We start from the raw sequence: 26,573 nt of genomic DNA on the forward strand, positions 1-26,573 counted from the left end.
TGCAACTTTAACTTCAAAGGCATCAAAGCATGTTAACTTATCTTGTGAAGCTCTTCCATGATTTTCCCCAGAAATGGGCCTCACCACCATGTAACCTGTCTGACGCAGACATCTGCAAAACGCCAGCCCCTCTGGGAATATTAGAAACATTTCATCAGATAGGCTTATAATAAGGATGCCAATTGCCCTCATAATAGATACAAGCCTATTCCGAGGCCCTTGCGAGCCCCACCCCCATGAAAATTGGGGAGGGGGATATGGAGGCGGGACTTTTGATGTATAGGTCATTTTTATTTACTTTCCCTCCTTCCTTCTGTTTCCCCCCACCCCCTGTCAAGGCAAGACAAACCCGACCCCATACGTGTCTAATCAAACTGAAATGAAATCAAACCCTTTGGCAGAACCATCTCAGTTAGTGCTGGATCTTTTTTCCTGTTCTGTTCAGCCAGTTCAGACTTTAACTTGTTGATTCCGTACAGTCAACAGCTAAACAAATGAATGTTCAGGAAGCAATTCTTTTGTTGCATTCAGGTGTAATTACATAATGTGTACTCCAAAACAATACAGGGCCGTCTTGGGTTATTTAGATGCTCATAGATTATATTTTTACTCAAAATAACTGTCATCACTGAGTCAGTAAGGTTTCTGCATCTTTTACTGACAGGCACTAGAAATGGAGCTGATTGTATCTGAAGGATATCAATTTTGAGTTGGTCTCTTTCATTACAAAGTTCACATTTATTCAACTACTTCTTGTGTATGAGAAATGACTGCAGGGCATGGTAATCAGTTTGTCATCTCAGGCACATGGTGCTTGAATGCAGTCCATGCGGTGCAGGCACTTCCACAGTGCTGTTAGATATGATTATCTTCTCCCAGTGATACAAAGGAACAACCAAGTATGTTCAAGTCATGATGATGTGTGACTGGGAGGGAGACTTGGTGAACGGGTATGGTGATCGAATGGTTACAGCACAGGAGACCATTCGGCCTGTTGTGTCAGTGTCAGGTCTTGTAGGTGTGATTTGTAAAGTAAAGTAAAATAAAAAGTAAAGTTTATTTATTAGTCACAAGTAAGGCTTACATTAACACTGTTACGGCGAAATTCCCGAGTCGCCACAGTCTGGCGCCTGTTCGGGTCAATGCATCTAACCAGCACATCTTTCAGACTGTGGGAGGAAACTGGAGCATCCGAAAGAAACCCACGCAGACACGGGGTGAATATGCAAACTCCACACAGACAGTGACCCAAGCTGGGAATCGAACCTGGGTCCCTGGCGCTGTGAGGCAGCAGTGCTAACCACTGTGCCACCCTGTCACCCGTGCCAATTTGGTTGGTCTCACTCGGCTACCTTCTCCCTGCAGCCTGCATTTTTTTCCCTCTCAAGATAATTGCTTGTGAAAATGGCAATTGAATCTGTCTCCACCACAGTCTCATGCATTGTATTCCAAATCCTAACCATTTGCTGAGGTTCTTCCTCATGTCACTTCATGTTCTTTTGCCAATCACCTTGAGTCTTTGCCCCCTCATTCACATCCCATCTGCCAATGGAAACAATTTCTCCTCATCTATTCTCTCGGGTTTAGCATCAACATACTGGGGGTTGCAATTGACCAGAAACTTAACTGGACCAACAATGTCAATATTGTAGCTACACAAGAGCAGGTCAGAGGCTTGGAGTTCTGCAGTGAGTAATTCACTCCTGACTCACCAAAGACTTTCTACCATCTACAAGGTGCAAAACAGAAGTGTGATAGAAGGCTTGCCATTTGCCTAGATGAGTGAAGTTCCAATAACACTCAAGAGGTTCAACACCATTCAGAACAAAGCAGCCCACTTGATTGACAGCCCATCCACCACCTTAAGCATTCCCACCTTCCACCACAGGCACACCGTGGCAGCAGTATGTACCATCCACAAGATACACAGAAACTTGTGAAGCCTCCTTTGACAGCATCTTCCAAACAGGCAACCTCGAACATCGAGAAGGACAAGGGCAATTGGTTCATGGGAACATCACCAACTACAGGTTCCCTTCCAAGCACACACCATCCTGATTGGGAAGTATATTGATGTTCCTTCACTGTTGCTGGGCCTCAAATCTGGAACTCCCATCCCCAAAAATATTGTGGACTAGATGGATTTGCAGCCGTTCGAGAAATTAGGGGTGGGGGGGGGGGGACAATTCTCCCCAAAAAAACATAAGAACATAAGAACTAGAAGCAGGAGTAGACCATCTGACCCCTCGAGCCTGCTCCGCCATTCAATAAGATCATGGCTGATCTTTTTGTGGACTCAGCTCCACTTACCCGCCCACTCACCATAACTTTTAATTCCTTTACTGTTCAAAAATGTATCTATCCTTGCCTTAAAAACATTCAATGAGGTAGCCTCAACTGCTTCACTGGGCAGGGAATTCCCCAGATTCACAACCCTTTGTGTGAAGAAGTTCCTCCTCAACTCTGTCCCAAATCTGCTTCCCCTTATTTTGAGGCTATGCCCCCTAGTTCTAGTTTCATCCGCCAGTGGAAACAACTTTCCTGCTTCCATCTTATCTATTCCCTTCATAATCTTATATGTTTCTATAAGATCTCCCCTCATTCTTCTGAATTCCAATGAGTACAGCCCCAGTCTACTCAGTCTCTCCTCATAAGCTAACCCCCTCAACTTCGGAATCAATCTAGTCAATCTCCTCTGCACCCTCTCCAGTGCCAGTATATCCTTTCTCAAGTAAGGAGACCAAAACTGTACACAGTGCTCCAGGTGTGGCCTCACCAGCACCTTATACAGCTGCAACATGACCTCGCTGTTTTTAAACTCCATCCCTCTAGCAATGAAGGACAAAATTCCATTTGCCTTCTTAATTACTGCTGCATCTGCAAACCAACTCCTTGAGATTCCTGCACAAGGATACCCAGGTCCCTCGGCACAGCAGCATGCTGCAATTTTTTACCATTTAAATAATAGTCCATTTTGCTGTTATTCCTACCAAAACGGATAACCTCACATTTATCAACATTGTACTTCATCTGCCAGACCCTCGCCCACTCACTTAGACTATCTATATCCCTTTGCAGACTTTCAGCGTCCTCTGCACACTTTGCTCTGCCACCCATCTTAGTGTCATCTGCAAACTGTGACACACTGCACTTGGTCCCCAACTCCAAATCATCTGTGTAAATGGTAAAACAATTGCGGTCCCAATACTGATCCCTGAGGCACACCACTAGTCACTGATTGCCAACCAGAAAAACACCCATTTACCCCCACTCTTTGCTTTCTGTTGGGTAACCAATCCTCTATCCATGTTAATACATTACCAGTAACACCGTGTACCTTTATCTTATGTAGCAGTGCTGAATTGGCGAGAAAACTGGTCTAGAACATGACTGTTTATCAATGCAACTTCAGACCTGAATCTCCCCACTCTGTGGACTGCAGAGGTCCCAATCGTGAATATCATTAAAAACCCGAGGGGGGTTTTCAGAGGCTGACAACTCTGGAACTCTGCACATGCGCAGTGGTCCTGATCTGTCAGTCTCCCCGTTTGCTGGCCAGCTCGGGACCCCCGCAATGCTGCCCCTCCCGACATCACCACGGTCGTAAATGAAGCCCAGTCCATCACGCAAACCAGCCTCCCATCCATTGACACTGTCTACACTTCCCGCTGCCTCGGAAAAGCAGCCAGGATAATGGAGGACTCCACGCAGCCCGGACATTCTCTCTTCCACCTTCTTTTGTCGGGAAAGAGACAAAAGTCTGAGGTCACGTACCAATCAACTCGAGAACAGTTTCTTCCCTGCTGCCATCAGACTTTTGAATGGACTTACCTTGCATTAAGTTGATCTTTCTCTACACCCTAGCTATGACTGTAACACTACATTCTGCACTCTCTCCTTTTCTTCTCTATGAATGGTATGCTTTGTCTGTTTAGCGTGCAAGAAACAATACTTTTCACTGTATATTAATACATGTGACAATAATAAATCAAAATCAAATCAATTCCCAGGCCAACCCAACACCAACCCCCACTCCACCCCCTCCCCCCACCCCCCGTCCTGGAACGCCCTGATCTCCAGGCCCCTTCTCCCCAGCAGTGGCGATCCCCCCACCACAGGAGATCCCCCCCCGCCGACCCCCCTGGCAGACCCCCCTGGCAGACCAACCCCCTTCCCGGAGAAAGACCTCCCCCCGGCAGAGCACCCCCCGCAAGCCCGCCCTGATTGCTGTCCTCCCTCCAGCCCAGACCGATCCCCATGCAGAGTGGCAGTGGGACCCCACACTCCCATCGATCTCCCCTAGGCCCAGCCTACAATGGACCCCACCCTTTTGGCACTGCCCGATGCCCACTGAGCAGTGCCAGGTGCCCTCTGGGCATGGACACTTTGCTCCTTGGGCAGTGTTAGGGGGCACAGGCTGGCATTGACAGGGTGCCCATGTCCAGGGAGAACCCTCCCACCATACAAACCCCTGGGGGGCCCTGATTGCCCGCCTCTTCACTCCGGCGGGGTATCCAGCTAGTTCCCCGAATGTGGGGAGCTACTCTAAACCCCGCCGGAATGAAATACTCCTGGCGGGGTGGGAGATGCTATTGGGCCCGGCATGGAACTTGCTGTGCCCGATAATGACATTTAAAATAGATTAAAAATACATTTGAAACAGATTAAAATCACTGACCTCTTTTCCCGCTGGCTTCCAGCACAGTCCCGACTGCGTCTGTTCTCTGGCTTTGGGAGACGCAAATCCTGCAAAATGGCCGACACCGCATCTTCCGACCCGACCCGCCAGAAACTTTGCGGGTCGCAATGGGAGAATCGCCCCCTGGTTTGTTACCTCCTTCTCAGGGTGGGCAGCAAATGCTGACCTGGTCAACAATGCTCACATCCGTGAAAGACTTACAAAAACTCTGTCCCAACCTCACATGATTTTGAGTGCCTCCATCAAATCCCCTGTCAACCTTCTCGAAGGAAAGCTGCCCAAGCATTTTTAATCTTACCTATTGAACTGAAGCCTCTCATCCCTAGAACAATTATCATAAATCTTTTCTGCACTCCCTGTAATGTCTTCACGTCCTTTCTCGTGGTGCTTAGAATTGGACAAAAAACTCAATTTAGAAACATAGAACATAGAACATTACAGTGCAGTACAGGCCCTTCGGCCCTTGATGTTGCGCCGACCAGTGAAACCAATCTAAAGCCCATTAAACCTACACGATTCCAATATCATCCATATGTTTATCCAATGACCATTTAAATGTCCTTAATGTTGGCGAGTCCACTACTGCTGCAGGCAGGGCATTCCACGCCCATACTACTCTCTGAGTGAAGAACCTACCTCTGACATCTGTCCTATATCTATCACCCCTCAATTTAAAGCTATGTCCCCTCGTGCTAGCTATCACCATCCGAGGAAAAAGGCTCTCACTATCCACCCTATCTAATCCTCTGATCATCTTGTATGCCTCTATTAAGTCACCTCTTAACCTTCTTCTCTCTAATGAAAACAACCTCAAGTCCCTCAGCCTTTCCTCGTAAGACCTTACCACCATACCAGACAACATCCTGGTAAATCTCCTCTGCACCCTTTCCAATGCTTCCACATCCTTCCTATAATGCGGCGACCAGAACTGTACGCAATACTCCAAGTGCGGCCGCACCAGAGTTTTGTACAGCTGCAACATGACCTCCTGGCTCCAAAACTCAATCCCTCTACCAGTAAAAGCTAACACTCCGTATCCCTTCTTAACAACCCTATTAAACCTGGGTGCCAACTTTCAGGGATCTATGCACATGGACACCGAGATCATCCACACTACCAAGTATCTTACCATTAGCCCAGTACTCTGTAATCCTGTTACTCCTTCCAAAGTGAATCACCTCACACTTTTCCGCATTGAACTCCATTTGCCACCTCTCAGCCCAGCACTGCAGCTTATCTATGTCCCTCTGTAACCTGCAACAACCTTCCGCACTGTCCACAACGCCACCGACTTTAGTGTCATCCGCAAATTTACTAACCCATCCTCCTACGCCCTCATCCAGCTCATTTATAAAAATGACAAACAGCAGTGGCCCCAAACCAGATCATTGCGGTACACCACTAGTAACTGAACTCCAGGATGAACATTTCCCATCAACCACCACCCTCTGTCTTCTTACAGTGAGCCAATTCCTGATCCAAACCGCTAAATCACCCTCCATCCCATGCCTCCGTATCTTCTGCAATAGCTTACCGTGGAGAACCTTATCAAACGCTTTACTGAAATCCATATACACCACATCAACTGCTTTACCCTCATCCACCTCTTTGGTCACCTTCTCAAAGAACTGAAGAAAGAATTTGAAGCTGAACGAGTCAAGATTCACCAGCGTTCTTGCTTGCATACTTTGTGGCTTTATTTATAAAGCCCAGGGTGCTGTATGCCTTACAAACCACTTCCTCAACCTACCCTGTCACCTTCAATGATTTGTGCACATATAGCTCCAGGTCACTCTGCTCTTGCCTCTCCTTTGAAAGTGAATCCTTTAGTTTATATTACTTCTCCTCACCCTTCCTACCAAAATGCATCACTCTGCACTTCCCTGCATTAAATCACATCTGCCAAGTGTCTGACCATTCCACCAGCTTGTCCCGTTGACGTCTACCACTATCCTCCACTTTGAAGTTTCGAGTCAACTGCTCATTTTGAGATTGTGCCTTGAACATCCAAATCTAGGTAACAAGGAGCAAGGAAAGCACTGGTCCCAATCCCAATCTCTGGGGAACAGCACTACATTCCTTCCTCTAGCTTAAACAAAACGCTTATATCTGCTCCCTGTCATTGAGCCAAAAGAATCAAAGGGGGTCCATGATTTTGAGAGAAGATCTATGTTATCTTCTGCTCTCACTCCTATACAAAAAAAACCTTGACTTCCCTCCAGGTCTCATGGATCATGGTTTTGACACTGGGTGTGACAGGGGACTCAAGATTGGTGGATCTGTTTAGAGGAGCATCCTTTTTATTTCTTGATCAACTGTGTCAACAATGTGATATCCCCAGATTTTTTTTAGATATTTATAACTTAGAGACTTCATTCTTAATAAAAGAACCTTGCATCTAAATGCCAGTATCTCCCTGAAACAAAACTGTTACTACTGCCAAATTCCACTTCAACTCCATTTTCAGTTTGCTGATGACACCACTGTTGTGGGTTGGATCGCAAACAATGACGAGACAGAGTACAGGAATGAGATAGAGAATCTGGAGAATTGGAGCGACAACAATCTCTCACTCAATGTCAATAAAACGAAGGCGATGGTCATCGACTTCAGGAAGTATAGTGGAGGATATGCCCCTGTCCACATCAACAGGGATGAAGTGGAAATGGTCGAGAGCTTCAAGTTTATAGGTGTCCAGATCACCAACAATCTGTCCTGGTCCCTCCATGCCAGTGCTTTAAGATAGCCCACCAAGGCTTCTACTCTCTCAAGAGACTAAGGAAATTTGGCATGTCTGCCCCGACTCTCACCAACTTTTACAGATGCACCATAGAATGCATCCTTTCCGGATGTATAACAGCTTGGTATGGCTCCTGATTTGCCCAAGACTGCAAGAAACTACAAGGGTTGTGAACCTAGCCTAGTCCATCACTTCATCCATTGACTTTGTTTATACTTCCCGTTGCCTTGGAAGAGCAGCTGGCATAATCAAGGACCCCATGCACCCTGGAAAATCTCTCTTCCACCTTTTTCCATCGGGTAAAAGATATAAAAGTCTGAAATCACGTACCAACCGACTCAAGAACAGTTCCTTCCCTGCTGCTATCAAACATTTGAATAGACCTGCCTTTTTGAAACCCTACAGTGCAGAAAGAGGCCATTTGGCTCATCGAGTCTGCATCGATCCCAATCCCACCCAAGCCCTATCGCCATAAACTTGAAGCTCTCGACCATTTCCACTTCATCCCTGTTGATGTGGACAGGGGCATATCGCCATAATCCCACTTATATACACTACTCACCTCCTGACACTAAGGGGCAATTTAGCATGGTCAATCAACCTAACCCACACATATTTGGACTGTGTGAGGAAACCGGAGCACCTGGAGGAAACTCAAATAGACACAGTGAGAATGTGCAAACTCCATTAAGTTAATCTTTCTCTACACCCTAGCTATGACTTTAAAACTACATTTTGCACCCTCTCCTTTCCTTCTCCCCTATGTACTCTATGAACAGTGTGCTTTGCCTGTATAGCGCGCAGGAAACAATATTTTGCACTGTATACCAATGCATGTGACAATAATAAATCGAATCAAATCAAATCAAAAACTTCTTATCCATGCCATCAATGTCCCTGTCTTCAGCCAGAGGGCGGTGAATGTGTGGAACTCATTGCCACAGAGGGCTGGGAAGGCCAGGTCATTGAGTGTCTTTAAGACATAGATAGATAGGTTCTTGATCAATAAGGGGATCAAAGGTTAGAGGAAGAAGGCGGGAGAATGGGGATGAGAATCATATCAGCCATGATTGAATGCTGGAGCAGACTTGATGAGCCAAATGGTTGTACCCTCCAGTTCTAGTCTTTCCCACTAGTGGAAACGTCCTCTCCACGTCCACTCTATCTAGGTCTCTCAGAGTTCCTTCAGAATAACTACAGTGAGTGTTGGCCCTCTAGGGAGTGAGTCTGGTGAATTAATAATGGAAAATAAGCAAATGGCAGATGAATTGAACAAATATTTTTCCCCCATCTGCACGGTAAATGATACAAATAGCATCCTTGAAATAATTGTAAGTCAAGTGGTGAAATAGAGGGAGGAACATAAACAATTAAAATCAGCAGAGTAAGGTTCTGAAGTGGACATAAAGGAGAATGTGGTGTCGTGGTATTATCACTGGGCTACTAATCCAGAGACCCAGGGTACTGTTCTGGATACCTGGATTTGAATCCCACCATGGCAGATGGTGAAATTTGAGTTCAATAAGAACCAGGAATTAAAAGTGAAACCATGAAACCATTGTTGATTATTGTAGAAGTCCATCTGGTTTACCAATCTGCCATCTTTACCTGTCACTCCAGACCCACATTCTTCAGTGTGATAGCATGGATTGAAAACTGGCTGATAGATAGAAAACAGAGAGTTGGAATAAATGGGTCCTTTTCAGAGTGGAAAGATGTATCTAGTGGAGTACCGCAGTTCTTGACTGCAACTGTTTACTATTTACATTAATGACCTGGAGGAAGGAACAGAATGTAAAGGTTTCCAAATTTGCTGATGATATGAAGATAGGTGGAAGGACATGTTGTGATGAGGATATTGCGATTCTTCAACTGATATAGCAAGATTGGGGGACTGGATGAAAACCTGGTAAATGGAGTTTAAAAGGGGAAGTGTGAGGTCATTCCTTAGATAGGAGGAATCAAAAGGCAGATAATTATCTAAATGGAGAGACTGCAGGGGAGGGAAATACAAAGGGATCTAGGTTCGCTCATGCATGAATCACAAAAAGCTTAAAGCAAAATACTGCAGATGCTGGAATCTGAAACAAAAACTGAAAATGCTGGAAAAATCTCAGCAGGTCTGATAGCATCTGATGAAGGGTTATCCAGACTCCAAACATTGGCTCTTTTCTCCCTCCACAGATGCTGTTGGACCTGCTGAGGTCTTCCAGCATTTTCTGCTTTTGAATCACAAAAAGCTAGCAGGCAGGTCCAACAAGTAGTTAAGAAGCAAACGGCATTTTGGCCTTTATTGCAATGGGGTTGAAGTTTAAAAATAGGGAGGTTTTGTTGCAATTGTATAGAGTGTTGATGAGGCCTCACCTGGAATGCAGGTTTCGCCTCTTACCTGAAAAGGATATAGTAACATTGGAGGCAGTCCAAAGGAGATGAGAAGGTTGTCCTACCAAGACAGATGAAATTACCTGGGTCTGTATTTCTTGGAGTTTAGAAGAAGGTGACCTTACTGGAATATATAAGATCCTGAGGGGGCTTGACAGGGTAGATGGTGAGATGCTTTCACTTGTGGGAGAGTCTCGAACAAGGGGACATAGCTACAAGATAAAGGGTTAGTCATTTAAAACTAAGGTGCATAGAAATTTCTGAATCTCTGGAATTCTTTACCACAAAGGGTGGCGGAGGCTGGATCATTAGAAGTATTTAAAGTGGAGGTGGATAAATAACTGATAAGTGGAGGAATAGAGGGTGATGGGGAAATGGCACAGAAAAGGAGTTGAGGCCAGTTTAGATCTGCCATGATTGTATTGAATAGCGGGTCAGGCTTGAAGGGCCTGGTGGCCTCTTCCTGCTTCTATTTATTGTGTTCCTGTGCCTTGGATATTCAGTTCCCACACTTTGTCATCTTGCAGCCATTCTCTTTCTTGTTCTAAATTGAGCAAGATTGCAGAACTCTGCAGTACAAAGGGATCTGGATTTCCAGCTACATGAGACACAGCGGGTGGGATTTTCCAGCTGCGTTTGCCCCAAGGTCGGAAAATCCCACCCGAGGTCAATGGACCTTTCCATGGTCCGTGTCCCGCCTGCTACGAATCCAGTGGCGGGCGAGATGGGAAAATTCCACCCAGGAAGTTGGCAAGTGATTAGGAAAGCAAATGGAATGTGTTCTTAATTGCAAATGGAATGGAATATAAACGTTGGGACGTTTTGCTCCAGTTATACAGCTGATTGGTAACAACATTATGTATAGTTTTGGTCACCCTATTTAAGAAAGGACAGAATTGCATTAGAAGCAGTTGTGTGTGTATTTCTGGAATGAAGACATTATTTTAATAGGAAAAGATGGACAGGTTGGGCCTGTACCCATTGGCATGCAGTGAGTGGCCTCAAACGACACACACACATACATACACACACACACACACAAGGCATCAATTGCCGACTTACGTGTCTCAATGGGTCAGGAAGATTATCCATTGGCCTTTCTGCTATTGCTTTAATTGGGGTAGAGGTGGGAAGACATACAACCCACACACTACCCTCCCTCCCTCCTGATTAAATGCCTGGGGAACCACCTCACCATGGGCAGCGCATTATTTAAGAAGGAAATAGGTAGATTTCTAGACTCTAAAAGAATCAAGGGGTATGGGGAGAGAATGGGAATAAGGTGTTCAGATAGATGATCAGCCATGGTCAAAGGAACGGTGGAGCAGGCTCAAATGGCCGAACGGCCTACTCCTGCACCGATTTTCTATGTTTTCTATATTTCTATTAAATTCCACCCTATGACTTTAACATGTAATATGAGGTGGCAAAAAATGAAATTATTTTGATTTCTATATCCAGTCAGAACAAGAACATTGACAAGTTAAAGTGTTACAGATTATAATAATACATATTTCTTCTAATCTTCATGTTTCATTAAAATTCTGAACACGAAATGATTAAACAGGAATGGATTCATTTTGCTCTTTTTTCACAAGGTATGCCATTGAAAAGCATGAAGTTAAAAAAAAACTACATTCAAATAAATTTGAATTATTTCCATTTATTTTAATTTATACTCAGTAAACTACATTAGAAAAAGTAGCGATAGCTTTGTTTATGAAAAATAAAATCAAGCTGAGCTTTTAGATTTGGAGTTTTTATGAAGCTTTCACAAATACTGAAATGGATGTTGTCAGGCAGTAGAGTATCTTTTGGTTCAAGGCTTCCAGTCTATTGAGACGACATTGACAAAGAAAGGACGTATAGGGGAACATTGTGAGGAGCCTCCTTTGTTCAACTCAACGTGATCTTTGTCTTTTGTATTTTGCACTTAAGCCCGCAAGGACGTTTGTTTCCTCATCTGATCGCATGCTAAGAAGGAACTTTGAAAGCGAGGGAGAGAGAGGTTATGGTTGAGGTAAATGGATGGTTGATTTAAGCTGCTGATACAAGTCAGATTACACAGGGATATAAGCATACCACACAGTCACCAGATATTCATTGTTTATCTTTGAAAAACAAGTGGGATGTGTCACAGCAGACCAACCGGAGGGCAGCTCCAGCTTTGGTCATTCGCGAGAAACCCGTTTTTGCAGCTTGTCATCTGAATAACATAACACATCTTGGAGGGTTGTGTGTTAGACCGCCAAGGAGAGTTAGAGATTTATAACGTCACTATAATGTTAAAGGAGACTCGATGACTTGTGGCAGTGCATTGTGCAGATGGTATGCACTGCAGCTATGGTGTGCCTGTGGTGGAGGAAGTGCCACAGTGACATTTATAATGTTAGCACTGCTGCCTCACAGCACTAGGGACCCAGGTTCAATTCTGGCCTCGGGTGACTGCCTCTGTGGGGTTTGCACATTCTCCTCGTGTCTGCGTGGGTTTCCTCCAGGTGCTGCAGTATCCTCCCACACTCCAAAGATGTGCAGATTAGGCTGATTGGCCATGCTAAATTGCCCCTTAGCGTCAGGGGGATTAGCAGGGGTTATGGGGATGGGGCCTGGGTGGGATTGTTGTCAGTGCAGGCTTGATGGGCCAAATGGCCTCTTTTTGCATTGTAGGGATTCTATGAGTCTATGATTCTTATATCTAGGAGTACATTATCCATATAAATCAGATAGCCCTGATTTGCCATGAGAAGAAAGCATAGCTTATCTATGGTTCCAAATATCTGAATGTTATATATAAGTAATGCTTGATAATGATGAAGATGCCAACCAACCATGAATCTAAAAGGATGCACCAAAATCTGGAAAGACAGTGGTGAAACAAGTTAACTCTTCAAGAGATACAAAACAGTTACGTCAGGCGGTCTTGTTCGCGAGGTATTTCTTTGAAGTGAACAACCATGCCTATTTGTATAAATAGATCTTGCAAAGATTTAAGGAATAGATATATCATGATTTCTTATCTTTGATGTGCACTTTTGATAAAGGCAATATGAGGCGTATGAAGGAGTCGGCAATTCAAAAATTCTTAGGAGGGCCCGAAAGATGGAGCTAGAAACTAAAATTCACTCTGTGTCCAGTGTAGATTGGTCACCTATGCTGGATGTCAATATATTCTGTTCCATATACTCCACTGTCAACTGTCTTGTGATTAGCTGAAGAGAGTTGGGAACAATAGAAGGAAGGAGGTTGACTAATTGCTGAATGTTCAGCAGTTCTGGAGCGGCTTTCTGCCAAACACCGGAAATGCTCTAACACGCACTGTAATCCAAAAGGCACATATGTGTACTTTCCAGTCGGTATCACTGTCTTTGTGAATGCTATAGCATGGCTTCTCCGTTTCCTGTCTGAATTAGTAAAAGTCCAGCCAGTTCGAGGTTTAAGAAAACCTATGTAAAGTGATCTTTAACACAAAGATTGAAATAAAAGGTAAAATTGCCATAGTCTGCTTTGCCCTTTGAGGGGGAGACTTAACTGGCAGTGTTTTAACCTGATAATCATGCATGAGACAAGGTTGAGAAGGCAGAGCCTTTGTGAATAACCTCAGCTGGTACAGGAATTGAACTCACACTATCAGCATCGCTCTGCATCACTAACTGTCCAGCCAACTGAGCTAAACATTGTCCATGAAATCCACCTCCTGCATCCTCTATTCTGTCGGACCAAACACTTGCCCGCTCAACTCCCTTTCCTGATTCCAATGTTAGCTGATATTGTTAACAGTTCCCTTGCCTTTTTAAAATGTATTTATTAGTGTCACAAGTAGGCTTACATTAACACTGCAATGAAGTTACTGTGAAAATCCCCCAGTCGCCACACTCCAGCGCCTGTTCGGGTACACTGAGGGAGAATTTAACATGGCCAATGATTCTAACCAACATGTTCTTTCGGATTGAGGGAGGAAATCGGAGCACCTGGAGGAAACCCATGCAAACATGGGGAGAACTTGCAAACTCCACACAGACAGTGCCTCAAGCTGGGAATCAAACCAGGCTCGCTGGCGCTGTGAGGCAGCAGTGCTAACCACTGATTTTTGCAGTAACTTCATTGCAGTGTTAATGTAAGCCTACTTGTAGCACTAATAAATAAACTTTGGTTTTCAGTTAAATACTGCCTGACTTAAAATTCCCATTCTTGTTTTCAATTGCCCTCATGATCTCATTTCTCTCTATCTAATTCGCCTCCTCCAGTCTTACGAACCTCCGTGATCTTTATGCTCCTTTAATTTGGGTCTCTTGTGCATCCCTTGATGTTAATGGACCCACCATTGACAGTCATGGTTTTCAGCTGTCTTGATTGTAAACTCTGGAACTCCTTCTTGGCCTATCTACCTCTCTCTTGGTTTTAAGGAATATCCTTAAAACCTACATGTTTGAGCAAGCTTTTGGTCATATTTCATGATAGCTCCCCCAGTGGGTTGGTATCAAAGGTGTTGAGGTACGATGTGCATGCACCTTGAAGAAGGTGTATCATAAGCTACCTATCTTCACAGGATATGATGTATTAGTCCCATGACTTGTAGTCAGTCTTTAGGCAGCATAGTAGAAATCACATCGAATAAAGAACCCACATTATCATTTAACTGATCCTGGTGTATGATTGATACGTTTGCATTGAAAAGAAGCAGAACGTAACATGAGGGCAGCAGTGGAAGCATGATTTTAGAGGTTTGACTGAGTAGAATATAAGCCTCAACCCTTCTATAGCCAGCGGAAGAAAAGAATTGATGTGAAGATCAAACAACTATCAAACCTCACTATGTGTACGTGACTCTGCAGCTCCGTAGAAATCCTGCACACCCTGTATCATCGTTCTAGGATCACCTCACTGCAGCCAGCAGCCATCGAGTCCTGGTAAAATTGTTTAAATCTGGGAGAGCTTATAGTTAACATCTACCTGCCGTGAAGTTTAAGCAGGAGCAGAAATTAAAGAGTAGATTCTCGGCGGCCTCGCTTTAAGCAGGACTCCACAGACAGAACACGGTGTCACAGTGGTTAGCACTGCTGCCTCACAGTGCCATGGACCCAGATTCAATCCCGGCCTCGCGTCACTGCCTGGGTGCTCCGGTTTCCTCCCACATTCTAAAGATGTGCGGGTTAGGTGGATTGGCCACGTTAAATTGACCCTCAGGGGGATTAGCAGGGTGTGGGGTTACAGGAATGGGGCCTCGGTGGGCTTGTGGTCGGTACAGACTTGATGGCCTGAATGGCCTCCTTCTGCACTGTAGGGATTCTATGAGGACACTTCTTTATTGCGTACTGCCCTGACAGGAGGTGTGTAGAAGCTAAATACTGCTGACTGGTCTGGGAAGAAGAATCCATCCAGCAACTGCTCATAACAACCAGAAAAAGGCTATAAAAAGATTTGTATAAATCACGTTTTGCTTTTTTCTTTGAAGCATTGCAGCTATTTTCTCAACTAAAGCACTGCTTTGTGTGCAGTGCTTAAGTGAACCCAAGAATCTGAAAGAGCTCAACAGTGCCACCATTGCAGTGAAGTAATTACCTAAGACCAGCTGAAGCAGTGGCCACTAAAGGTACTGCAACTCAGAACTAAATTAACCCCACAAGTGCTGGAATAAACTTGAAACGCTCCAGATAACATCAAAAATCCTGCAAAAAGCTAAAACATGACCATAAAATATCCAACAGTCAATTGGAAACAATGGATATCCAATCTGAATTTATTTAAAATGCATCAAGCTTTGTTTTCTGAAACTCAGTATCTCATAACTAGATAAGCCATTAAAATTAAAATTATAATAAAGGCAAAATACTGGGAATGCTGGAATCTGAAACAAAAACAGAAAATGCTGGAAAATCCCAGCAGGTCTGACAGCATCTGTGGAGGGAGAATAGAGCCAATGTTTTGAATCTGGATGGACCCTGATTAAAATTAAATCTACTATAGGCAATAAAAGCCTTGACAGACTAAACATGCCAGGTTTGTCTGATGACCATCTTAAAGTTCCAGAAAAGATATGGCTTATAGTCCAAAATTAGTTACCTGTGAAGCTCAATGTCAGAATACAGTATTTGGAATTCAAATACTGAGGCAACAACCAACAGACGACTGATTCATTCTTACGTAGATGCAGAGCCAAGGGGAATGATTGCGATTTCACAGTGGCACAGCCAACCGACTGAATAATCAAGCATGCAAAAGCATTTACCCCAAAGAAAGTATTCGAAAAAGACCTCTTGGACCAAGCCAAAGATTACGCTGTAGAAGCACTTCTACAATGTGGACTCAAGAATGAAGACTTACTCTTGAGTAGGCAGAATCTACAGACTATGTATATTTCATCCACACTTGGCACTGGAGTCATTGTAGGTAAGTGTAGGAATCAATGTGGACTGTATGATCTCAAACTTGCACCCAGAATATGCCAAGCTTTCAATTCTGTATGCAAGACATGTGGCACCTGAGGACATTGGAAGTGCCAGTGCAGAAGGCAAAGGCTAGAACAAGTGGTTTAACATTATGAGCCACAACTAGACAGGCACAGCATCCCTAACAACAAAGACCACTCAGCTGCAGAGCTCATTGCAGCTTTTTCAGTCTTTTTGTTACTTATTTTATTACTTATATATGGACCAAAGAACTGAATTTCAGAGGTGAGGTGAGAGTGACTGCATTTGATATCAAAGTAGCTCTTAAACAATTGTAGCATTAAGAAGCGCAAGCGAAACTGAATTCAATATTTATTTATTTATCTTTAGTATCAAAAGTAGGCTTATATTAACACTACAATGAAGTTACTGTGAAAATCCGCTAGTTGCCACACTCCAGCGCCTGTTTGGGTACACTGAGGGAGAATGTAGCACTGTCAATGCATCTAACCAGCACGTCTCATGGACAGTGGGAGGTAACCCACGAATTCACTGGGAAAACATGCAAACTCCACATAGGTAGTGACCCAAACCAGGAATCGAACCTGGATCCCTGGTGCTGTGAAGCAACAGTGCTAACCACTGTGCCACCGTACTGCCCAATGTCACTCCTTCAAAATCCTGAAACTCCCTTCCTAACATCACTCTGTTTGCAATTACACCACATGGACTGCAGCAGTTTAGAAGGTAGCTCACCACTCCCTTCTTGGGGGCATTCGAGACATTCAATAAATGCTGGCCTTGCCATCAATGGCCACATTGCATGAAAGATATTGTTAATAAAGAAGAAAAGAATCGGGCATGCTGTTGGGGTTGGCTGAATATAGGTCAGAGAAGACTTGTATAATCAGCACCAATATAGACCAGTTGGACTGAATGGCCTGTTTTGATGCAGTTGATTCTATGTAAATTACTTCAGTGTTTAAAGGTTAAAAAAAGGAACTTCAATTTCTTGACAAACTAACAGGTTAATTCCAAATAAAATTACTATCCAAGTAATCCATGGCCAGAAGGAATGTTTATGGGCTGCAGATCACATTTCATCACTTCTTGATTAATGTAAGGACTAGTCCAGACAGCAGGGGGTGCTCACAACCCATTAGGTGAGTCTGAAATTGTTGCTAATGCATTCAGGGTTTTTAGATTATCTGCAACATTGCGATCTTTCCAGCTCGTTACCTGTCTTTCTTGTCATCACAATCAAACTATTCTGCTTGGTTGCACTAATTTTGCAGCTTGCATTTTCACAACTCAGGCTCGCGTTGTACCGAATATCGTGACTGAAAATGTCCGCAGGTGTTTTTCATTGGATGGCAGTTGGTTGCATTAATTTGCTGACACAGTGTTAGGTTACAATGTGATTTGAATGCGCAATGAATATAATTCTTTTCAAAAATGATGTGAGATAAATTCCAGTGTATGGCTTTGCTGCTAGCGTGAATTACATAACCCCCCCATGATGAGCTGACACTGTTGCCTCGCTCTCATGTCAAGTCATCTTTAGCTGTCTCCAAGCAACAGTGCAGGTGTACCAATGTTCAAAAGAGATGGGGGGAAAAAAATAACTGAAATCTTGAAACTTTTTTTAAACAAATCATGTTAATGCCGCAAAACACTCACTGTTAAACTGAAGGAAAGAAACAGATTATCATTCTGTGCATAATAAAGAAGTCTCACAACACCAGGTGAAAGTCCAACATTTGGAATCACGAGCTTTTGGAGCGTTGCTCCTCACCTGATGAAGGGACAGCGCTCCGAAAGTTCGTGATTCCAAATAAACCTGTTGGACTTTAACCTGGGTGTTGTGAGACTTCTTACTGTGCCTACCCCAGTCCAAAGCCGGCATCTCCACATCATTCTGTGCATGGCCTGCCATTAGAACCTCTGAGCATTAAATCGTTAACTTGTCAGTCCCTTTTTAATGGCCAACTGTTGTGTGTTTTTCATTATTGCTCCTCCACTCCTGCAAGCATCAAGTCAAACTGCAGTACAAGACGACATACCACCTTTTTGCTCTTGACTCGAAATATCACTCTTCCTGTGTGAGCTCAGACTCCTGAGGATTAACAGACTATTTCACCATATAGATCCCACAACAAGGTACAGTTATCACCAGTGCTCAAACCCATGCATTGACACATTCCAGAAGGGCTCATTATAAAGATAGGGTCAGGAACACTTAATTTTGCCTCATAAACTCAGGGACACTGATAATGATGCTAAGGTTCTCTACCATCATCCCAGCCAAGTTGCACTGACTGAACATTGACCTGGAACCAGCCCGGGGACTTTTGAACTGCGAATTTTGTACACAGCCTGAATTGGGTGGTACCTGGAGGTAGGCGCGGGGAATGTGGCATACCGGTCAGCACTTTTCATGGCTGAACCTCATTTGAAAGGATTTGCTGAACTGCTGGCCACTCCTTTTGGGCACCTCACTGACTTGAGAGCTGAGAACTTTTGTCAGCGATTGATATTGATAGGCCTGCAGGAGCACCTTGAAGGGAAGAGATAGATGCTTAAGGAGTGGATGGCAACAGCAGTTTATCAGAGCCTGCAACTGCAAGAGGATGAAAGATTCAAAGCCTTTCAGACTCAAAACACACAACAGGAGTAAAATGAATGCTAAATCTACTTCCAACCTTCGCTCAATATTGCAAAGGATGTCTTTCATTTCCACTCAAACTGGCCACTTCCTAACCTCTGTCACCCACATTTTTTGCACAGGAAAAGGGACTCTCTTTATTCTTTCAAGGGATGTGGACATCAGTGGCAAGGCCAGCATTTGTTGCCCATTTCCCTTGAACTGAATGGTTTGTGAGGCCATTGCAGACGGCACTTAAGGGTCAGCCACATTGCTGTTGGTCTGGAGTCACATGTAAGCCAGAAGGGGTAAGAATGGCAGATTTTCTTCCCTGAGGGACATTAATGAACCAGATGGGCTTTTATGTCAATTAAGTATAGTTTTATGGTCACATTACTGAAATTAGCTTTCAATTCCAGATATTATTAATTAGAACTATAGCACAGAAACAGGCCTTTTGGCCCTTCTTGGCTGTGCCGAACCATTTTTCTGCTTAGTCCCACTGACCTGCACCTGGACCATATCGCTCCACACCCCTCTCATCCATGAACCTGTCCAAGTTTTTCTTAAATGTTAAAAGTGAGCCCGCATTCACCACTTCATCTGGCAGCTCATTCCACACTCCCACCACACTCTGTGTGAAGAAGCGCCCCCTAATATTCCCTTTAAACTTTTCCCCCTTCACCCTTAACCCATGTCCTCTGGTTTTTTTCTCCCCTAGCCTCAGTGGAAAAAGCCTGCTTGCATTCACTCTATCTATACCCATCATAATTTTATACACCTCTATCAAATCTCCCCTCATTCATCTACGCTCCAGGGAATAAAGTCTTAACCTATTCAACCTTTCTCTGTAACTCAGTTTCTCAAGTCCCGGCAACATCCTTGTAAACCTTCTCTGCAGTCTTTCAACCTTATTAATATCCTTCCTGTAATTAGGTGACCAAAACTGCACACAATACTCTAAATTCGGCCTCACCAATGTTTTATACAACCTCGTAAGAAGTCTAACAACACCAGGTTAAAGTCCAACCGTTGGACTTTAACCTGGTGTTGTTAGACTTCTCACTGTGTTTACCCCAGTCCAACGCCGGCATCTCCACATCATGATTATACAACCTCATCATAACATTCCAACTCTTATACTCAATACTTTGATTTATAAAGGCCAATGTACCAAAAGCACTCTTTACGACCCTTTCTACCTGTGATGCCACTTTTAGGGAATTATGTATCTGTATTCCCAGATCCCTCTGTTCTACTGCACTCTTCAGTGTCCTACCATTTACCTTGCATGTTCTACCTTGGTTTGTCCTTCCAAAGTGCAATACCTCACACTTGTCTGCATTAAACTCCATCTGCCATTTTTCAGCCCATTTTTCTTGCTGGTCCAAATCCCTCTGCAAGCTTTGAAAACCTTCCTCACTGTCCACTACACCTCCAACCTTTGTATTATCAGCAAATTTGCTGATCCAATTTACCACATTATCATCCAGATCATTGATATAGATGACAAACAACAATGGACCCAGCACTGATCCCTGTGGCACATCACTAGTCACAGGCCTCCACTCAGAGAAGCAATCCTCCACTACCACTCTCTGGCTTCTTCCATTGAGCCAATGTCTAATCCAATTTACTACCTCTCCATGCATACCTAGCGACTGAACCTTCCTAACTAACCTCCCATGCGGGACCTTGTCAAAGGCCTTACTGAAGTCCATGTAGACAACATCCACTGCCTTCCCTTCATCCACTTTCCTGGTAACCTCCTCGAAAAACTCCAACAGATTGGTTAAACATGACCTACCACGCACAAAGCCATGTTGACTCTCCCTAATAAGTCGACAATCACCAGGCAAGACTGTTCTCTTCCTGTTGGGGAGCACTTCAGCGGTCACGGGCATTCAGCCTCTGATCTCCGGGTAAGCGTTCTCCAAGGCGGCCTTCACGACACACGACAGCGCAGAGTCGCTGAGCAGAGATTGATAACCAGGTTCCACACACCTGAAGACGGCCTCACCCGGGATATTAGGTTCATGTCACACTATCTGTAACCCCCACAACTTGCCTGGATGTACAAAATCTCACTAGCTGTCCTGTCTGGAGACAATACACATCTCTTTATCCTGTGCTTAATGCTCCCTCCACTCACATTGTCTCTACCTTTAAGACTTGATTAGCTGTAAAGACTCACATTCCAATCATTATTCATGTAAATTGAGTTTGTGTCTTTGTGCCGTTTGTGATCAGAACTCCCACCCACCTGACGAAGGAACAGCCTGTTCCGAAAGCTAGTGGCTTTTGTACCAAATAAACCTGTTGGACTTTAACCTGGTGTTGTGAGACTTCTTACTGTATTTACCCCAGTCCAACGCTGGCATCTCCACATCGAGAGAGAATAGAGCCAACGTTCCGAGTCTAGATGACCCTTCATCAGAGCATTATAACAATGTCAACTGACCTGGGTTGACATTTTAATTGCTAGTGCTCTAGCAGGAGCTGCCTGAAGATTGGGATGGGTGGACAACACTTCAGTGGCTTATTTTGCAATTTTGGTTTTGCTAACACTCTGTCTTTAGGTGCTGAAGAGGATGGGGATACAAAGACAATTCCCTGGTGCAATTTAATCAGTCAAGCCAGGAGGGCACCGCATTTTCTGTTTGTATTTTGGTTCAATGAGTCCAACAAGACTGGAGCAACATTAATAGAACTTGAGAGAGATTAAAGTAAATGTAAAGAGCTGGTGGAATAGGGTGCAATTCTACCCTATTTTACCCACTTTCACCTGGCAGGAAGTTATTGGAATCAAATTAGTGGGAAGTCAATTCATGCCAGGTGTAAACCAGTCAATTGATCTGATTCACCAGTTTACTGCTGAGTGGGTTAGATGAAAATTATTCCACTTTATGTTGGTGATCAGTTGGAGTTTTGTACATGGCTTGGTAAGAGATAGAATAGTGCCAATGTGTTATCATTTTCTAACTTAGGTTTGCTCCGCATCCAGTTTTAGCCAGGAGAGTATGATATTTCTAACGGGGTACCTGGATAAAGTAAACAGGCAGTTCAAGATTGATATTTAAGAAATGCGTTATTTTTCAACATCCTTCTCTGTCTGATGATGATGATGAGATTAATAATGCTGAGTAAGATTGTCAATGAGATTTCATTGTTACCAAAGGAGACCTCCTTTCTTGCCCCCTGTCTAGTTTTAGACTTGACGAAATATGTTGGCATTAGATTGGCTGGGGGTGAAATTGGTCTCTGACCAAATTGTGGAACTGGTCAGAATAACTCATACCCCAGTTTCTTTCCTGTAGCGTTCAGTGTGTGAAAGAAATGGGCTGCTAATTCTCTACTGCCCATTTTACACTTTCATCAAAGACTGATTTCACCCTCGCTCTGTTTTAAACCTGATTTTTTTTTTTAAATTCCCAAACATTGATCAGGTGCATGTGCACTTTATCTCCACAATAATAAAATCCACACCTTTATGATGAATATATTGCATGTCAAATTTACCAGGAGGCAGAAATAAGATGAGACTGATGTACAACTCTCATCCTATTTTAGCATTAATATAACTGTAAGCTTGTTGTTCTAAGTTAATGTGACGATATTCTGAAAATCAAAGCTAAATTTGTGCTGCCTCCAATATATTTTATTTCCAATGGACTATGGTTAGTCGATTACTTCTCGAACTGCAACCACCTCTTGGTATCCTATCTTCACTTTTGTTTGCAACATTTATTTCTAATTCATGTGTTCAAACACTGCTTTTTAATGTCAAAACAAGTGAAAAATGACATTGCATCTAACTTGTGGAATGGTATTTTAGTAATGACTCAGTAACTACTGGACCTGGTGTGCTTTAAGGATCTGGTTTAATTTTATGAATATAAGTTTGAAATATATGGATGCATGTTTAATGTCATCATTAGACACTGAATAGAAGAATGTGCTTTTTTAATTGTTTTTCCTCTTACCTATCCTTATCTGAATCACCGTTCTTAATCTCTGTCCTTTCCAAATGTTTGTCTTACCAATTGCAATATTTCTCCATGCCTGCCTTCCTTTTTTCTTATATCGATCCTATCCACAGTCTTGATTTCCCTGACCAGTATTGATATTTCAGTATTTTGCTTGCCCTTTCCTTTGCTGATCTTGATGTCTTCCTCTTTGCTCGCACCTCCTGAATTTGCTAGTCGGGGTATGGTAGATTAGTAGTTATGTTACCAGTCTGGTAATCGGAGTTCTGGACGATAGATCTGGGGACACAAATTCAAATTCTACCAGGGAAGCTGGGAAACATTAACAAAATAAATTTGGTACAAAAAGCTAAGGATGAAACTACAGCATTGTTGTAAAAGCCCATCAAAATTCACTGATGTCCTTTCGAGAAGAAAATCTGCTAGTCTGGTCTATTTGTGATTCCAGGTCCAAAGCAATATGGCTGATTCTTAACTGTCCTTTGAAGTGGCCTATCAAGCCACTCAGTTCTATTGAAGAAGGCGTCCCACCACCACCTTTGAGGGCAATTTGGGATGGGCAATAAATGTTGGTCTCACCAGCAGTGCCTATATCCTGTGAATGAATAACAAGAGAAATATCAATTGATTCCACATTTTGCTGTTTCTTTTTGTGCTGTTGGTGTTTGCTATATCTTGCACCCTCCTTTATAGCTGTCAAATACTTATCCCACTTGGGCCTCTGATTCTTTTGCATTCTTAACCTATCTATTAACTGATCTTTTTGCTTGCTGTCTCCTTCACTTGTCCAACTCTCTTTTATTTGTGACAAAGATGTGTCTCCCCCTTTCCTTCTTCCCCTCACAGCTCTTATTCCAGCCTCTCTTCTACTCTCTTGAATGCACTTTCATCTTTGTTCTCTGATGCCTCTTTCGCTCAGCTTGGACTCCCAGCCTCCTGTCGTACCTTTGTTTGCTTCTTTTCCTCCTGTTCTCTTTCTGGAGGTAATGACTTTTTTTTTTCCACAACCAAGATGCTGTTGCCTTCGCCTAAGTTCCATTATTTATTGGTGCTTCTGCAATCTAGTATTTGACTGAAATTAGATTTAAAAACTACTTATCACTGAAGACGTTTTATTTGCAGACTTGCTGGCCTGACAGCAGTGAGTTGCTGAAAGAGAATCCAACTTCTTGGAGGGAGACTGCACAACCCCATTTGCATTTTGTTTTGGTGGGCTTTGCAGTTTAATGTCATTATACACTTCCTCCTCTTTCAGTAATCTCCCTGCGACTCATTGTGTAGCTATCTAAGGATTTAGTTGGTTTTAAGCATCGCTCGAACACAAACCAATGCAAGGTGATGAAACTGGCCGACATTATTCATTTAATGTGTGTGTTTACACAGTTGTCAACCAACCAGAACTTTTCTTTATTAAGTATGCATGATGCAAGCGATAATGAATGCGGCTGTGCACTGTCTCGACAAGTTAACGATTGGCGGAGGAAACAATGGCTCCCCTTGTGCTTTGATCCTCTCATCTTTCTCTTACATATATTTTTGTTGCAAAGACAGTAGCAAAAAAATCATTATTTGCCTTTATATTACACTATAAAGATTTACTTTTTGCACTTCCATATTTAATTTCCTTGTTTAGTTTTTTTTTCAGTCTTTTCGTTACTTATTTTATTTTGTTACTTATTTCCCCATTCCACCAACCTTGTGGTCCAGTCAAAAAATGACATTACAATACCTTTCAGGTATCCTCAATTGAGCCTCAACTATTTCCACTCAACAATTGAGGGTAACTTCTACCAAAGGATGATTGAACAATTGGAGGCCTCAGCATGAAAACTCTCTGTACTGATTGCAAGCACAGAAACCTGGTTCATCTCCAAAGTACTCCAAATACATCCTTTTCTGTTTATGCCATGATGACAGTCAGCAGGTCCTCCTCCTTGACAGGAATACCGCTGACTGTAGGCTAATGAGCAGAGGAAAGGAGAGAGGGACGGGACCTAGAAGCGGACTGCTTCATTGGCCCCATAGGTAAAGCTCATTGCATGATGCATTCATTTGTTCTTGTAGGCTTGATTGTAGTTAGCAAATGTAGCTTAGAAGCGCCGGGAAATTACAAAAAAAAACAAAGTCCTGTATCTCACACATCTCTGGTTCTTGACTAGGTGGCTGGAATGCCTGGTCGTCTTGGGGTGACTGTACCAAGCCGTGTGGGGGTGGATTGCAGACCCGAAGCAGGACCTGCCATTCCCAGTTAGAGGAAGGGTTTGTTTGTGAAGGAATTTCAGAAGAAGGAAGATTATGCAATAAGCAGCCCTGTAATAGTAAGTTTCAATTCTTTTATAGGAAAATGAAGACTGTATAGTTTGGCCTCTTGATCTAGCTGTTCTCCAAGATTCTCCCTCTATTCTCCTTTCCGACTTTTGCTTTCTACTTGCGCACTTTCACACATCCTCCTTGTAACTCCCGTGACAAAGCCAAAGCTCAATTTTCTTCTCCTGTTTTCGCAACCGAAGAATAGCACAGTCTATCAGACCCAACGATTTTCCCAACCCAATTCAACTCAATGCAGTACAATACTGTACTTTAAATACAAAATCCAGCACATTTCTCCTGTCTTCAGTCACTTTCGAAGTCACGCTTATGAAACAGGCTGACACTTGACCCAGAATCAGCATCTAGAGAAATGGCAACCTTCAAATAGGCTGCCGCCGAACTCATACAAGAAATCCCCCATTATTAACTAAGAGAGTAGCTCGAGCTGACCGTATGTTAGCCTTCTTCAAAGCTTCATAATGCTCACCTGTAGGGTTGTTCCGCTAGGCTGCAATCTCAGTTCTGGCTTGGTTTGTCGGGACTGACCACTGTCCAGGTCTGACCTCAAGGGATGGAACTGTCCTCATTCTAACATTTTCTTTCTTTGTGTTGGGATTTGTTGCCTTGTTTCTCATTTGTTCTTCACACTCATGACTCACTCCCTTTACTCCACTCTTAATCTCATCCCATATATCACTCATTCTTCTAAACATTACTGTTCTCATCTTACTTTCCTTATGGCCTAAAGGTAAATGTGTGTAATAATTGCACTGTGTGTTATACTACTGTCTGATTTCTGCGGTGTTTCAATTATGCTTAATATTGTTGAATTGAAGAGGAGACTTACCATCAATCTCCCTGTAAATAACCTATGATAAAGAATTATGTTGAATTTGGTGCAAATATTTAAATAATGGTGTTATCCTGAACTTTTAAAATTGCTTCTTTTCTTTCCTTGTGATTCCTTTCACAATATTTATAGAAAACTAGAAATTTTCAATTGTTTAGTAATGTTCTTTTCACCATTTGTAAGCTGATGCATATTGAATTAGATGCCAGTTTGAGGTTTGTGTGCAATTGTGAGATAATTATATTATGCCTGGGTCAGGGAGGGTTAATCAACAGGTATCCAGTGATCCCTCTTAGAAATATGCCCGATGGATGTGGAAAGGATCAGGCAACCTCCTATAAAATAGCCTAATGATGCTCAACAGCATGACTCAAGCATGAACTATTGCCACCTGCCAATCTACCAGAGGGCAGAAAATATTTATGGAACCATCCCTAACAAGGAATCAATTCTGTGAGAAGAGAAAAGGAGTTGGCAAGGGTAGAAAATTGGCTGAGAAAAGTCATCATGGAAAAGATGACTCCCTTGCAACATTTCCCAGCTTTCACAGACCTGTGAATACTATCACACTTTGAT

The 26,573-nt window shown here is 43.2% G+C and overlaps 1 protein-coding gene across 1 annotated transcript in view; it reads left to right on the top strand.

The window, feature by feature from the left end:
* adgrb1a (adhesion G protein-coupled receptor B1a) overlaps nt 1–26,573 on the top strand; it is a 650,625-nt gene that overhangs the window by 147,529 nt on the left and 476,523 nt on the right. Inside the window, exon 7 of the mRNA XM_078216994.1 lies at nt 24,997–25,155. Coding sequence (XP_078073120.1) covers nt 24,997–25,155 — 159 coding nt within the window. The remainder of the gene's footprint in view (nt 1–24,996; nt 25,156–26,573) is intronic.

Source organism: Mustelus asterias, chromosome 7 (assembly GCF_964213995.1).
Source record: "Mustelus asterias chromosome 7, sMusAst1.hap1.1, whole genome shotgun sequence".
Lineage (NCBI taxonomy): Eukaryota > Metazoa > Chordata > Chondrichthyes > Carcharhiniformes > Triakidae > Mustelus > Mustelus asterias.